Source organism: Momordica charantia (genome assembly GCF_013281855.1).
Source record: "Momordica charantia cultivar OHB3-1 chromosome 1 unlocalized genomic scaffold, Mcharantia_2.0 BLBB01000001.1, whole genome shotgun sequence".
Taxonomy (NCBI): domain Eukaryota; kingdom Viridiplantae; phylum Streptophyta; class Magnoliopsida; order Cucurbitales; family Cucurbitaceae; genus Momordica; species Momordica charantia.
In genome coordinates, this window is record NW_028275157.1 from 10,412,093 (window position 1) to 10,427,469 (window position 15,377).

The 15,377-nt window shown below is 37.0% G+C and overlaps 3 protein-coding genes across 3 annotated transcripts; 2 read left to right on the forward strand and 1 right to left on the reverse strand.

The window, feature by feature from the left end:
• The first annotated feature begins 6,180 nt into the window (after positions 1–6,180).
• Positions 6,181–7,445, forward strand: LOC111019558 (polygalacturonase inhibitor). The gene has a single exon (XM_022295957.2). The coding sequence runs from the start codon at positions 6,366–6,368 to the stop codon at positions 7,368–7,370; it is 1,005 nt and encodes a 334-aa protein (XP_022151649.2). The 5' UTR covers positions 6,181–6,365; the 3' UTR covers positions 7,371–7,445.
• A 2,438-nt stretch (positions 7,446–9,883) lies between these two features.
• On the forward strand, positions 9,884–10,776 carry LOC111019546 (uncharacterized). The gene has a single exon (XM_022295947.2). The coding sequence runs from the start codon at positions 10,087–10,089 to the stop codon at positions 10,774–10,776; it is 690 nt and encodes a 229-aa protein (XP_022151639.1). The 5' UTR covers positions 9,884–10,086.
• Positions 10,777–12,515: 1,739 nt separating this feature from the next.
• On the reverse strand, positions 12,516–13,856 carry LOC111019562 (polygalacturonase inhibitor). The gene is given in 1 exon segment (XM_022295960.2): positions 12,516–13,856. A coding segment is annotated over 1 exon segment (1,068 nt). The 5' UTR covers positions 13,584–13,856.
• Between the last annotated feature and the right edge of the window lie 1,521 nt (positions 13,857–15,377).

Here is a 15,377-nt window from a genome sequence, read left to right on the forward strand (position 1 = left end):
TTTACCTAAACGGCTGAAGCTGCACGACACTTGGCAGCTCAGCTCGCTCTCTTGTCCCCTCGTTATCCAATCACTAAAGACGTAAAACCAGTCTTCCTTCCAGTGGTGAACTGAGGAAGGGCCCCGCACCAACTTCCCGACACCCTAGCGAGCTGTTAAGTAATACCGACCTAGGTTCTTAGGAATATGTTTGACAGTGTAGCAAGAAAGGAACTGGGGGACGGACAAGTACTCTGCGCCAAGGGTACGACGTCGAGCCCCCACCACAGCATCGAGCAGCTGAGCAGGATCCCCCATCCGTTGGGGGCAAGCTGGGCTAGAGCTAAGTTCACGGCGGCGAGGAACTCCTGCACGATGGGATGGAGAGGAAGTCGAACCCCGAAGTCGAACATCTTCTCATAGAAGGCGACGTGCCCCTCAGGGGGGTTGCTTACAGTCTCGTCCCCCTTAGGGAACCTCATACCTATGGATGGTGGATCTCGTACCTATCCCTAAAGAAGGCTAGCGACCCTTCCTCTAACTCAGAAGGGCTATCGACTGGCCTTTCCACAGGCTCAGGGAGAGAAACATAGGGTTGGATTTCCATGCAAATAGGAAGGTCATCCCCACCAACCTGAGAGGGAGACCTATCGTTAGAGGCGTCACCCAAGGCTACGCCCTCAGGGCAAACCCGACCACTAGGCAAGGCGACAGGAGGGGACTTGTTAGGGTTGACTTTTTACTGCAGAAACATGTGTCAGTAGGCCTGTTTGACCATGTTTTTTACCCCTTTCCCATCATTATTCGCCACAAAGAACCACATATTCTTAAAGTATAACATGATAGAATATTTCTGCATAAAACTCAAACTATGGTACTTTAGGAAAAATAGGAGAAAAATACGGTCAAAGTTGGAAGAAAATAATAGTTTTCTGTTTTTGCATAATTGCGCCCGGGACATTTTTGGAGAATAAATTGGTAAAACGCACGTTTTGATTAATGAAGAGCAAGGAGGACATTTCCCACATGTTCAAACCAACTCAAAACCGTGAGTCCAAGTCCAACAGGGTTTGTTAGGTGAATCTCAACCCATTTCCACCTAAAATGGTGGGGAGTTCAACCAACCCAAAGTGCTATATAAGAAAGTCATCCCTCCACTTGCAAATCATCCATTCCAAGCTTGTTTTCAGCTTTATTTACTTTCTTCTCTGTTGTAGAACTAGTTCTTAGGCTTAAGATTCAAGTTTTAGTTGTTATTTCCTTGTATTTTCATAATTTTGCTTACCGTATTGCTTTTAATTTCAAGTTCTATCTTTTGTTCTTCGTTTATTCTGTTCTTCTTACGTTCTTTAGCGAGTTTACACTCCCCTTACGAACGAGAGAGAAGAGAGTCAAGCTAGAACTCATTATACGACTCGTTTATTCGTTTTAATTCAATGAAAAATACTTCATTTATGTTTTCGTGCATTTTCTTTCCTTTAAAAATGTTCTAAATTAGTTATAAACCTCTTTGTGGAATGCCTTAGTCAAAATGATTTGATTTTCAACACGCTCGGGATTTGTCCAGAATTGCGCTTGGCACTTTTTTGGGTCGGTTTTTAAAAAGTTCTCTTTACGTTTTTTTTTTTCTATTTGGCCAGTGGGAACTTGATTTATATACTAAAGTCCAACCTTGAGAATGGTGAGTTAGGTAAAATAATAAGAAACCAATATGGGATGTGACTTAGACATAAGCGTATAAAATATAGTCCTAGATATAGGCCCTTTGACCCATGATGCAAGTGAGTTGATAATTATTCTCTAGGATTGTAATCACACATAGACATATGATTGTAGGTTACCCTAGCCTCTGCAGCAACCAAAAGCGGTGAAAAAGTAGAACTCAGTTTCCCAAGAAAAGCTAGAATTGCACTTGGTGCATTTTTCCAACAAAGCATGCTTTCCATGTTTTACATCAAAACTAAGGTAAAAAGCAAAGAGGTTGAGTTTTATTACATTGCTTGATAGTTAAAACCCCAAACAACAACACTACATCACATTTTTCATCCTAGATCACAATTGCATATTTAAACCATTTCACTGCATTACTTGATTTTGAAAGCAACAAGTCCCTAAAGATTCGACCTTGGATTACTTCCGAGTATTACTTGTGACCGTGTGCGCTTACACGAGTCTCTAATCTTTTTGAAGGTATAGAAAGTCCCAACAGGCCTCCCCCAAGGGTGACCTAAAGCTCTCCTCCGAGCTCGCCCTCCTAAACCTAGAATTAGCGCTACACCTATCAGACATTGCTAACTACCGCTCCAAGGAAGGGATGAGCTACTAACCTCGGCTTGAGAGCTGGAAAAATCTTGGAAGTGTGAAATGTAGAAAAATCCCTTGGGTATATATATATATATTATATGCAAAGGAGCGAGATCTAAGTTGTACACGTGTCTCTCGGCAAACGGTCTAGATTGAGAACTGAAACAGTAGTTGAGTGCTCAAGAGCATCTCGAAGGCCGCGTTCGACGTGAAACCTGTTGGGTGTGTTGTCCTAAACTCGTGGTTTGTATTTATGTAAAAACAAAGTTTTATTTAATCAATTTGTTGTTGAATTCATACCATTGCATTATCCAAAATTCAATAAACTAAACATTCAATGTTATTATCATGTAACCGAGACACTATATCTATTGGGTATATATTTGATATACTGGGTATATATTTGATATACCTCTGATATACTAGGCATATATTTGATATACCCCTGATATACAAGTGGATAATGTCCCATGAATAACCTAAGGGTCTATAGTATATAGATAAGGTTTGGTATCTTATCCTAGCAACACTATGGATACAGCCCACTTTGTAAATGTTACAGACGACTCAATTCAGATCATTTGTGTGGAGACATGCGAGTGGGAGTATCCTATACAATGAGTTTGTATAAGACTGGACTGCGAAATAGCCAATCTTTAGATGTAACGCCGTTGACTAACAGATTGCTATTTCATAGGATGACCAGACAACTCATTCTCAATCCTGAGTGAGTTATGGACTCCTGCCCGTGTGGGCTCGTCCTTTGATCTGTATAAGTGAGAGTGGCCCGAGTTGCCGACTCAATACTCCTACCATTTTAGCGAGTAGATGAGTGTTCTCTTAAATGCTGACTCTGAGACTTGAACAAGGGGTCCCACCCTCTCATTGGCCCGAGAGGGACTTTCGGTTATTGGTCGGACCATAACCGGGTTGTTCATTAGAGGAACAGTGGTATTTAAGAAGTAAGATGTAACTCATGGGTAAAACGATAATTTGACCAAGCTTGAGTTACGAGCACTCATGAAGGATTAACTTGTCATTAATGGTTTTATATCCATGGACACAAAAACATTATGCAGTGAGAAGAGTGCAACTGTGGGTCTTTAGTGGAGTGACTCGTAGTTGTTGCGCCTCAGCTTAATAGCAAGAGGGACGAGTGCAAGTGCACACTGTCACAAGTAATAATCTGGAAATATTCCAAGTTCGTCTCCACAGGGACTAGTTTATTTTAAAAATATGTTCTTCGAACTACTCGAATGAGCAATCGGGTTTGGGATAAAAATAATTGATTGGTTGGAATGCACGTTTTATAATTTAATAAAATAGAATTTTGAAACCAACCCTCATACTACTGACTAGTTTGAAGAGAAATGAATTACACCTATCAGAATCTCACACTAAATTTACTCTCTAATTGCAAACTGTTTCAACTCCTATTTCATACCGCTTTTGATTTGTTTAGAAGATTAGGCTAGTATTTAAAACATGTCTGTAAAATACTAGAAGAATCCTAAGTAATTAAAACTTCAACTTACGTTTAATGGGTAAGAGAGCATATGTCTAGGATCTTGTTTAAGTTCTTATGTCTAAGTAACTTCCCATTTTATCTTGATGAACTCTGTTGACTCTAACCTTTTCAAAATTAAACTCAACTATTGTGATTTAAATAAGTGGCCAGCAAGTAAAATCAACTAGATTAATTAACTCAATCAAGATAAGCAATTTGAGTGTAAACGCCGTGCTATCTGATAGATGTAATTAAAATGATGGGAACTAAGTCATTCGTAAGAGGGTTGGAAAAGCAAATTAGCTACTCATAGAAACATGAAAAATAGAAATAATAAGAAGTGGATTGAAATAAAATGTCATATTAAGTTTAAGAAGTAATTACAATAGCTAAATTAAAATCGAGAACCAAAATCTAAAGAAAATGATAACAACAAAAAGGAATTGCAATAAAAATAATTCCAGGAATGTTGAACACAATTAAAGACAAAACAAATTATAAAAGCGTAAATTCTAGAGAAAAAACAAGCTGGAATTTAAATGTCAAGTGAGCTCACCTTTGAATCTTAATGGAACTTGGTATTTATAAGCTAAACCTTGCAAGTTGGTGGAGAAAATCTTGGGTATTTGAGTGGAGGAGCTACAATGGGGCTTAACAGCATTTGGTTGCACGGATCAAGTGATGGGTTGAGATTTCTTCCAACTGCCCGGTCAACAAAAGCCCTTATTTGTAGGTGGAGAATGCGCCAAAGTTTCTGGAGTGTTAGCGATGCGCCAGACTCATCGCTGCTAGCTTTAAGATAGCCTCTGTGTCATCTGCAGCAGGTGCATTGCTGCTTTTTCCTTCCTTTTCCCTAGAAAACATGTATATTTCCTCATAATTCCATCTATTTATCCAAAACCAAGTGTACAAGTCTTTCCTAAGAAATAGTCCCATTTATACCGGATTCAATGCATGAAACATACGTATTTAATTTCAGAAGACACTAAACATGCACAATTTGTAAACATTTTTTCCTAAAATTCAAGACTTATCAGTAGTTAACGAATGTTGATTAACTCAGTCAATGAGTTTGACCGATTAATCTCGTATCGTTGGAGCTTCTGATCTGTAGGTCCATTAGGTCCCCTTGCTAGCTCATAATGGGTAAAACGAGGATCAAAAATTATGAAATAATTTGAAATGTTCGAATTATGTAAGGGAATATATATAATGTATATTGATGTTTTTCTTAATTTCCATTTCGATATCCAGCTACTCCCACTAATAAAACAACAAAAAATAAGACACCTAAGAGAAGCGAGACTCTATTTGGGCAAATGAGAAACAAGAAAGTAAAGAGAGCATAAAAACTCTTACCTACCTATTTATGTAGTGTCACAACACAACATTTATGAAGAATAACGTTTCTATGAAGTGGCAATGATTGAAAAAGATAGAACTAGAAGCATATTGAGTCATCTTTCTAATCCAAAGTTCATAGCACTCATCACTCACATATCAAATCACACCAAGCTTATCTTAGAGGATACGTACTTGGACTGATTTATGAGCGTGAAATCAAGTACCTTGTGATTTATGACACATAAATTCAAGTTACCTTAAAGTTCCTTTCTTCAATTGTTAACTCTTATAAGATTTCACAACCACACAATAATTCGTTTCCAATAGCCATTAAATACATTTATTTCTATGTGATTTTTTTAAGTGATTTCAAACTTTTATTTTAGTACAGCAAACAATTAGTAAATGTTTAACTACATTGTATTCCATATCCAAAATGAAACATGACACCCGTGCATACATTTGTGTCTCTGTGATTTTAATTGATTGACTTGAATCTCTAACCTAAGGAAATAATTAAATATCTTACTCGGAGAGCTATATATACTCACATTGACAATGAATTTAAAGGAGATTGGGGAGTCTTGTGCAAATCATGGTTTTAAATATCCATCAACATTTCCATCAACATATCCATACTTTTATGAGTTTGACATCGACGACATGAAGAGTAAATCGATATTTTCATCATACTATAAGAAAATCGACAAAATATAAAAAATATCAATAAAATGTCACTAATATATACATAATATTAATATTAATTATTTTTAACTAATTTAGAAATAGGAAAATGTTTATTTGTTAACTTAAATATTTTTTACGATTTTTTTAATTTTTCTAACTTTTACAGAAATATCCATCTGCATCGACATTTTGTCGATATTACCATCGATATTTCTATAAAATTGATAACTCAACCTTAGTCTAGATTGGCTTGGAACTCCCAACGGTCTCTATCGCTGTTGATTGCTTACCTTTGTAGGGCCCTCATGCCCGCCTCATTATTATATATATATATTTTTTAAAATTTGCTTTATAAAATGAGGAGATCAAACACAAAGAAAGGAAGAAATCCAAATCCAATAATCTCTCTTTTCTTTTGACTTTGAAATCCTTTTACTATCATCAAATGCGGCCTTAGCTGTCTTCTTGCTTCTACACCAGAAAACACTGCGCCACGTAACACCTTTTTAAATCCAAATCTCTCCAAGATTCCTCATTTTCAACCATGGCTACTCCAAACCTCAAGCTTCCATGGCTCCCCCTCTTCTTCTTCTTCTTCTTCCTTTTTCCCACCTTTATTCTCTCAGAACTCTGCAACCCAAATGACAAAAAAGTCCTCCTCAAAATCAAACAATCCCTCAACAACCCCTACATCCTCACCTCATGGAAGCCCCAAGAAGACTGCTGCACTTGGTACTGCGTCCAATGCCATCCCACTTCTCACCGTATCATTTCCCTGACCATCTTCGCCGACGACCAACTCTCCGGCCAAATCCCGCCGGCGGTCGGCGATCTCCCGTTCCTCGAAACCCTCATGCTCCACAAGCTCCCCAATCTCTCCGGCACCGTCCCCGCCGCCGTCGCTGATCTCCGCAACCTCAAATTCCTCGACCTGAGCAGGAACGGCCTCTCCGGTCCGGTCCCGGAGTTCCTCGGCTCCCTCGCCAATCTCACCTTCCTCGATCTCTCCTTCAACAACTTCACCGGAGCCATCCCGAGCTCTCTCGCCGACCTCCAGCGCCTAGGCGCTCTCCACTTGGACCGCAACAAGTTAACCGGACAAATCCCGCACTCCTTCGGATACTTCAAGGGGGAAATTCCCGACCTTTACCTCTCCCACAACCAACTCTCCGGCGAAATCCCGACTTCCCTGGCCGGAATGGATTTCAACGTCATCGATTTGTCAAGAAACAAGCTCCAAGGCGACGCCTCCATGATTTTCGGCGCGAACAAGACGACCCAGATCGTGGATTTGTCGAGGAATCTGCTGGAGTTCAATTTGACGGCGGTTGTGTTTCCGCAGAGCCTGACTTCGCTGGATCTGAATCATAACAAGATCTTTGGGGGGATTCCGCCGGAGATGACGAAATTGAGTTTGCAGTATTTGAACGTGAGTTATAATAGGCTGTGTGGCGAGATTCCGGTGGGGGGGCAGTTGCAGAGCTTCGATGTTTATGAGTATTTTCATAATAAGTGTTTGTGCGGCGCACCGCTTGGTAGCTGCAAATAATGATGGACTTTTGTTATCTCAATCTTGTGTATTGTGCAATCTTTAATATTAAATAAAGTTTGGTCATTTGAAAAATTTGTTCATCAGTGAGTTGTCGTTCTTATTATCTCAATCTTGTGTATTCTGCAATCTTTAAGAATAAAAAATGACGGACTAGCTTAAATCGCTTTTGAAAACTCTCTGCCTATCGTCTTGTTTTTTGTTCTCGTTCGTGTAGAGGACTTAAATCTATTGAGATTTTTTACCTCAATATGATTATTTGAAGGTTTTTTTAATGGAGCTTAATGAGTCATATTCTCAAGTATGTGCGCAATTTCCTCTTGATGTGTTCTCCTCCCACTCTATCAACAAGATGTTTGCACTAGTTGCTCAAGAAGAACGACAATGTTTTTATTGATATTCATGAACATCAGCAGGGTTACTACTCTTCGAGAGTGAATCAACTCATGTCACCATTTAATACCCGAAGAATGGGGATCAATGTTATGGGTGAAATTATAGTGACGTGGGTCGGAAGTCCAACGCTGGAGCACCCGACCCAACCAGGTCAAAGGATCACATGACCACCGGACTAAAAGAGCACCGATTAGGGTTTAGACCACTCGATGGAGTGACAGTGACAAGAAGATTCCATGGTGGCTTGCGCCAAATGACGTGTCCTTCCAACGGCCTCCGATGTTTATCGATCACAGTGGCCAGCAACGAGCCCGACAACCTGATCTTAAGATGAAATTATATTTATCATTGTTTCCTTTATGTTTGATCTGAAATTCGATCAAGCTCGGAATCGACTAAGATCGAAACACACCTTTGAAGCACTCTCGAAGAACCTACATAAAACAAGGTTAGCATACCGGTCTAGACTCATTGTGAGAGTAGATCCACCTACCTTGTTTGGGTGGTAGACATCCCTATTTATAGGAATGGTGTCCAACAGGACTTCTAATAGTGGCATACCGATTGTCAAGAAATATCTGCGTTGCCTTTTCACCTACGGACATCTTTTAATAGGTCGGCTCGAACCTTAGTTAGGTCTGTCGGGCGATAATGAAACAACTCGGCTCGAATACTATATATCGAGCTGGCTGGACTTGTACCAATTGTCGTTATTTAAATATATTTACCTTCTTAGCTTCTTAGCTACTGATATATTGCTCATTAAAAGTAGTGGTTTTTAATTTCCACTTCAAATGTTGTTGTATCTAAAAAACAAAAATCTAAAATAATTTATTGCAAACAAAATGTAAAATCAAATCACATGTTATAAAACTTAAATATTTTATTGTGTAAATGACTTTTTTTTTTCTTTTATAAAAAGATGTTTAAATAAAAATTTTAAAATATTCTATTGTGTAACTGAAATTTTAAAATATGTTTATTTTACTATGAACGTGGATATGACCGTAGTCATTGACATTAACACAAGTAGTGGTGAATTTTTAACTTTTGTGGAAGGCACATTAGATATAAAATTAAGGTTAACTACTCCCCTTCTCTTTTTGTAGGTCAACTCCCTCGATCTTCCAAGCAACAAGATTTCGTGCTTTCTCGGCTCACAACCCATCAGGTCACAGTTTCTCTTTAAGAAACTCAACCTCTTCTTGATCACTCGACGGTAGATCCACTCAGATTATACGGTTAGGTCAACCCAAACCTCTAGTCCGACCAACCCCCAAAAATTGCATCAACAAAGGACAATTTGTGAGATTCAATTAAATTCTAGGGACCAAAGCTTTTAAAATTATAGATATGAATAGGAAATAAATCAAAATTATGGACATTAAATTGGAACTTTAATCCTAAGGACTGAATTGGAAATTGAGGGACTAAACTTACAATTTAACATATATTTTGTTAATATAAATAACTAACTAACAGCGTTACCAGAGCATAACTCAGCATGTTAAGGCACATATATTCAATCATGAGATTGAAAGTTCAAATTCACACTCTCACATGTACTAAAATAATAATAATAATAATAAAACAGCTAAATTTTGGTTTATTTTAGTGTATATACTTTCAAAAGGACCTTTTGATTCTGGTACTTTTAAAAAATGACCCCAATTTTCAATCTCATCAATTTGAACCCAACATTCCCTCAATGTAGTTTAACCTATAATTTACAAATAATATGTTAAAATTTTATTTAGTAGGAAAATGAAAGCCAATACGAGAAAATAAAAAACAGCTATATAGCATAAATAAAGAGCCTGAACCTATAATTTACAAATAATATTTTTAAATTCTACTTTGTAGGAAAATAAAAAACAGCTGTATAGTTTAGTCTTGCATAAATAAAGAGCCTGTAATTTACAAATAATATCCTAAATTCTATTTTGTAGGAAAATGATGGAAAAAAGAGAAAATTAAAAAACAGCTATATTGATTTGATATGATTTAAATTTTTTATTAGAAATTGAATTACGATTGGATAGGATTTAGGTTTCCTATTAGAAATTTAAATTACATTTGATTATTCCTATTATGATTAGGAATTGTTCTACTATAAATTAGGACGTTGAAGGACTCATATTTTGTTTCACACTCAAATTCTCTCTCCTCCCTAAAATTTGTCTTATATAGATTAGTTTTGCATAAGTAAGAAGTCAACTGCGAAGTAGACAATCAGAAGCCGGCGGAGATCACCGGAATCAAATTTTTTACCGTTGAGAGAAGGAGACGGAAAAACCTGTTACCGTTTTAATCAACTGTAATGGCTTCTTTCGCTTCTTCTTCTTCTTCTTCTTCTTCATTGCTCCGCTACTTTCTCCACGGCACCGTCGGCCCCTCCTCCGGCGACCCTCCGTTTCAATTTCTCGAAGTCCGATTGGGGATGATCTCCACCGAAGCTCCCTTCAGTGCTCCAATGGCGATGGCCAACGCCGTGTTCCCTCTCTCTCTCCGCCGATTCTTCCATCACCGCCCTCCCTTCCACTACCTGCTCTGGATTCTGTCCTCCCTCGACCTCCCCCCCGCCGCCTCCCACGCCGTCGCTCGGAACATCGCCGCCTTCGTGACCCACTTGACCCGCGGGAACGCCGAGGTCGACTTACGCGTCGTCGCCGTCGTCGATTACATTCAGATCGCGGTTTCGGTGGGGCAGAGGCAGAGGCAGAGTCGGAGTTGGAACGCCGACGAGAGTATGATTCTCGATGAAGTTCCGGCGCCGGAGCCGGCGCCGGAGTTTGTAGAAGAAGAAGGAGGAGGAGAATTGGGAGATTGCAGCATTTGTTTTGAGGAACTAAAAATTGACGGCCATGGCGGAAACGGGAGCGGGACGAAGAAGAATAAGGTGGTTAAGATTGGGTGTGGTCATGTGTACCACAAATCCTGCATCATCACTTGGCTTACTAACAAAAATTCATGCCCATTGTGTAGAATGCCCATTACTTTGAAGTTTTGAACAATCCAATTACATTAATTTTTTTTTGTGGGTGTAAATCCATTTTATTAATGGAGATAAAAATTTCATCATATGACTCACTGCCTATAATTGCCAACTCAATGGAATATATCTTTTATTGGGTTTTTATGCGACTTGTATAGTTCAATTGGTATTTACAAATGAATTAATGTTGCAATCTTGTAGCTTTAAATCAATTTTAGGTCATGTTTATTTACCAGGATTCAAAATTAGAATTGATCGGAATCAAATTAGTTTGAATAGGAATATTATTCATTTGACGTTCTTTACTATAAGTTTTCTGGAATCTAAATTGAAATTCTATTGATCTTGGTTACTACGAGTGAGATATATAACAATTATTAGTATATCCAATTTTTCTAATTACAAATACAATATTGTGTTAATATTTTTTTAATTAAAATAGTTATTTTATTACTAATATAAAATATTTTAAATTTTATTATACGAATATTTAGTGATAATGCATTATGTTTTAAAAAGTTTATTGATATTAATTAATAATAACAAAGTAAAATTAAATATACTTTTATAATATCTTATAATAAAATCACAACAACAAATAAAAATAGTATAAATTTTTATTAGGAATGTTTTTTAGTAGTATAAGTGAAAAAGAATTGATAGTGATATAAAATAATTAATTAAAAAAGTTAGGAGTCTTAGTAAACTAATTATAATAAAGGTGCGAGCCCACCTACTAAAGAATGAGGATGAGATTACAAAGTTTGAGATAAATCTACTTTTTCATTCCTAAGTTTGAGATAAATCTATTTTTTCATTCCTACACTTTGGTAAATATAATAAAAGAATTAATTATGATTCTCTTAAAGTAAACATCGACACGTTGAGAAATTTTATCAAATAGTAAGTGCTACACTTGAAATTTATTATATTATCTCCTCTCACCTTCTAACTTCAATTTATTTTGTGAAATCGAGCATAGTTCAAGTGGTAATATACCTATCTCTGACTAGGCCGGTCATGAGTTCGAACTCGAATTTTTAATACCCTTCGTTTAGATCGTGCAATGTTCGAACTCGAATTTTCAATACCCTTTTCGTTTAGATCGTGCAATTGTAAAAGATTTCAAAATAATTATTTAAAACCTTTTCAAGCTTAGGTGAGAAGAGAAACTATTTTCAAAACTGTGGTTGTATAAATTTGCCTAAGCGGCAACAGAATCTTAATTTCAACCTACAATGGCCGGAAAATTCAAACCTTCTTGGATTTCCCATCGGCGCCGATAATCTCCGAACTCTGAACCCCAAAATTAAGGCTGTAATTTTGGGGGCTAGGTTAGGTTTTTTTTTTCCAGCTTTCTTAACTTCAATCTCTGCGGCTTTAATTTCTCGCTCTTTGAATCTGATTTTGCCTAATGTTTCTGCGTTCTTCTCTAGGTTAGAATTTAGATTTTGCTATCTATCTTCATCTCGTTTAACTAATTTAGGGCTCAATCCGTTTGATCTTCGCTGAAATTGTTCTTTATTTGCTGTTTCTGCTGTTTCTCTTCTATACGTTAATGATCAATAATCTAGGGCTCTGCGATAAAGATCAATAACAACATCATAATTGCTCTTTTCCCACATCACACACAATTATTTTGGAACGTGTTCTGTTAATAAGTTTCATTGAGTAACATTGTTCGTTTTAGCCTTAAATTGCATTCTTGTTTCTGAAAGTAAAGTTCAAATCTGAATGATTGAGGGAGAAATTGATCATTTGCAGCTACTGAGTGGTGTGCCACACAAACACCTGTTGTGAAAATATGAATACATATTAAATCTCTGCAACTATCCACCCACTGGAATCTCTCCGCACAGCCTATTGTAGCTCACATTCAAGTATTGGAAATTCAGTTTTGTTATCTCCCCTGGAATGCCTCCAAATATCTTGTTATGGTTAAGATCCAGCGAAGTCAGGCTCTGGGTAAACACAATATTGGATAAGTTGAACTCCAACAGATTCCTTTATAAGTCAATGATCTGGATTGTCCTGTTCTCACCAAATATCATGGATGCATTGCCTTCGAGTTTGTTTTGGGACAAATCGATTACGGTGAAGTTCAGTCTGGACAAAGAGGGTGGGATTTTCCCAGAAAGTTGGTTGTGGGAAAGGTAAAGGGAAGGAGCCTGATCTCCAGGTAAGTACCCGAATGAGTTCGGGATTTGTCCTGTTAACTTGTTTCTGTCCAACTGGAGAGCGCCGAGGTTGGGGAGTTTCGCCAGCGAGCTTGGGATGGTTCCGGTTAGATTGTTGAAGGACAGGCTGAGATGGGTGAGATTGGTGAGATTGCTGAGGAAGTCCGGGACCAAACCAGAAATGTTGGTCCAGTTAATCCAAAAAAACTTGAGGTGGTGAAGCTTTGCCATGCCTGGTTGGATGGGACCAGTCAGATTGGAGAGCTTGTGGAGCATGAGTGTTTCCAGGAACAGAAGGTCGCCGATCTCCGGTGGGATTTGGCCCGAGAGTTCGCTGGAGACGATCGTAAGAGAGATAACACGGTGGGAAGCCCGATCGCACTCGATGCAGTACCACTCGCAGCAGTCAGTTTCCAGGTGCCATGAAGAGAGAACGTAGGGATCATTGAATGCTTTCTTGATTTTGAGTAGGACCTTCTTGTCATCTGGGTGGCAGAGCTCTGAAAGAACAAAGTTGAAAAGGAGGAAGAAGAAGAAGAGAGGCAGCCATGGGAGCTTGAGATTAGTAACGGGAAGAGCCATGGATTTCAGTGAGACACAAAGATTTATGGATTGAAAGCTGAATACTGTAATGAGCTTATTCATGAGGATATTAATAGATTGGTAAACTCAAAGAATGAAGATATGGTTGGTTTTAATTAGTGGGGTGTAGAGATTTTTATGAAGGTGGGGACTCGGAAACTCGGGCCATTCTCATTAAAGGTAGCAAAGTCAATAGCTACAGTTGTAGTGTGATGGATTTTCTGCATACAACTTGCAGAAGAGAAGAAACTGCACTTTTTTTTTTATAACCTGAAATCTATGCGGTGTGACTTCTCCAGTTGGATCCTTAGAATTAGGGTCTGTCTACGGCCACTCAACACTGTAATTGACGTTGCGGGACTCATCTCCGAATGGAGGTGGGTGAGGGGGCGGGGCAAGCCTTGACCATGCATGCTAGAGGAAAAACCGGGGAGGGTATCCCCATTCGGCCACAAATCCACTACGCCACCAGATTTGAACTCGTTATATATTTTGAGAGTACAAAACCTAAAATAGATAGAAGTTAGGCAAGGGGCTTTGCAGGGGATCTTCGAAGAAAATATTTTTTAAATAAAAATACATTTCTTACTAGCATTTTTTAAAGAATTACTAGTTTAGAATGTGTTTAGTACAATTTTTTGAATGGTTTTAGATTACTAAAAGTGTTAAAAATATATATTTTAAAGATTTTAATTGCTTTGAAAACTCTTTTGAAGAAACACTTGAGAGATGATTTTTAAAAAAGTGACTTTAAAATTGTTGACACATTTATTAACTAGTTTAAGCATTTAAGAGATAATTACTAGAAAAAAGTGTTTAAAATAAATGGTTCACAAAACTCATTGAAAGCCATGATTTTGAAATGAACAAAAATCATTTTTGTTTGACCAAAATCACTTCCATTTAAAAATTATGTTCGGCAACGGCCGTAAGGTCAATTTTAAAAGTAATGTAATTAAAAGAAAATATAAGAGTACTTTCGAAAACAAAAATTACTTATTAAAAACATTTTAGTTAAATCAAAATAATTTTTAGAAAATGTGAAACCAAACATAAATAATTATAATTAATCATTTAGACTAAAATAATAAGGGAGAGTTTAGTATATGTTTTAATTTAAGCATTTCTTTCACATTGAGTAATTATCTCGGGTGTTTAAACTACAAAGAGTATTCAATTACTTATAAAATAAATTTTCTTTGGATAATCATCTCTCTGAATGTTTCTTAAAAAAATAATAATAATTAAATTAATCAACCCAATTTTCTAAAATGTTTTTTTTATTTGTTATCAAAGATCGTATATTTTTAAAAGTATTTTTATTTATCTAAAATTAGTTAGTAAATTATACCAAACACACTCTAAATAAATAATTCTTGGAAGCTGTAATAATTTGTTTATAGAGAGGAAAATAGTGTAGAGTTGAATATTGATATGGGAATCCAATAGTAATGTAATGTGTGGGAGTTGAATAGTAATTTTATTGTTCAACTTTTACAACTCCTCCCCAAACATGGAAGAACACCTATTTTAATAAATGATCCATAGTAAAATAGCCCACCAAGGCTTCAAGAGAATTCAAATATTTCTCAACTTTTACATTAAATTTGTTTTAAATGGAATGATTTAATCAATTTGGATTCTTTTATCAAATGATTTGACAACAACTTCATTTATTATTTATTATGTCAAAAATCTCGTCATAATTACAATCACAATATAGTTGCACGTAGCTAAATATACATAAAAACAAGCAAATCAAAGACTGGGAGTCACCACAGAAAATAGTTCAAACAAGTGTTTACTTAAGCTTCTTCCTCCACTAATAAATTAAAAACGAGAAGTGGGGGTAGGTTG

Excerpts from the sequence above, each read along its gene's own strand:
- LOC111019558 (XM_022295957.2), top strand. The coding sequence starts at position 6,366 with ATGGCTACTCCAAACCTCAAGCTTCCATGGCTCCCCCTCTTCTTCTTC.
- LOC111019546 (XM_022295947.2), top strand. The coding sequence starts at position 10,087 with ATGGCTTCTTTCGCTTCTTCTTCTTCTTCTTCTTCTTCATTGCTCCGC.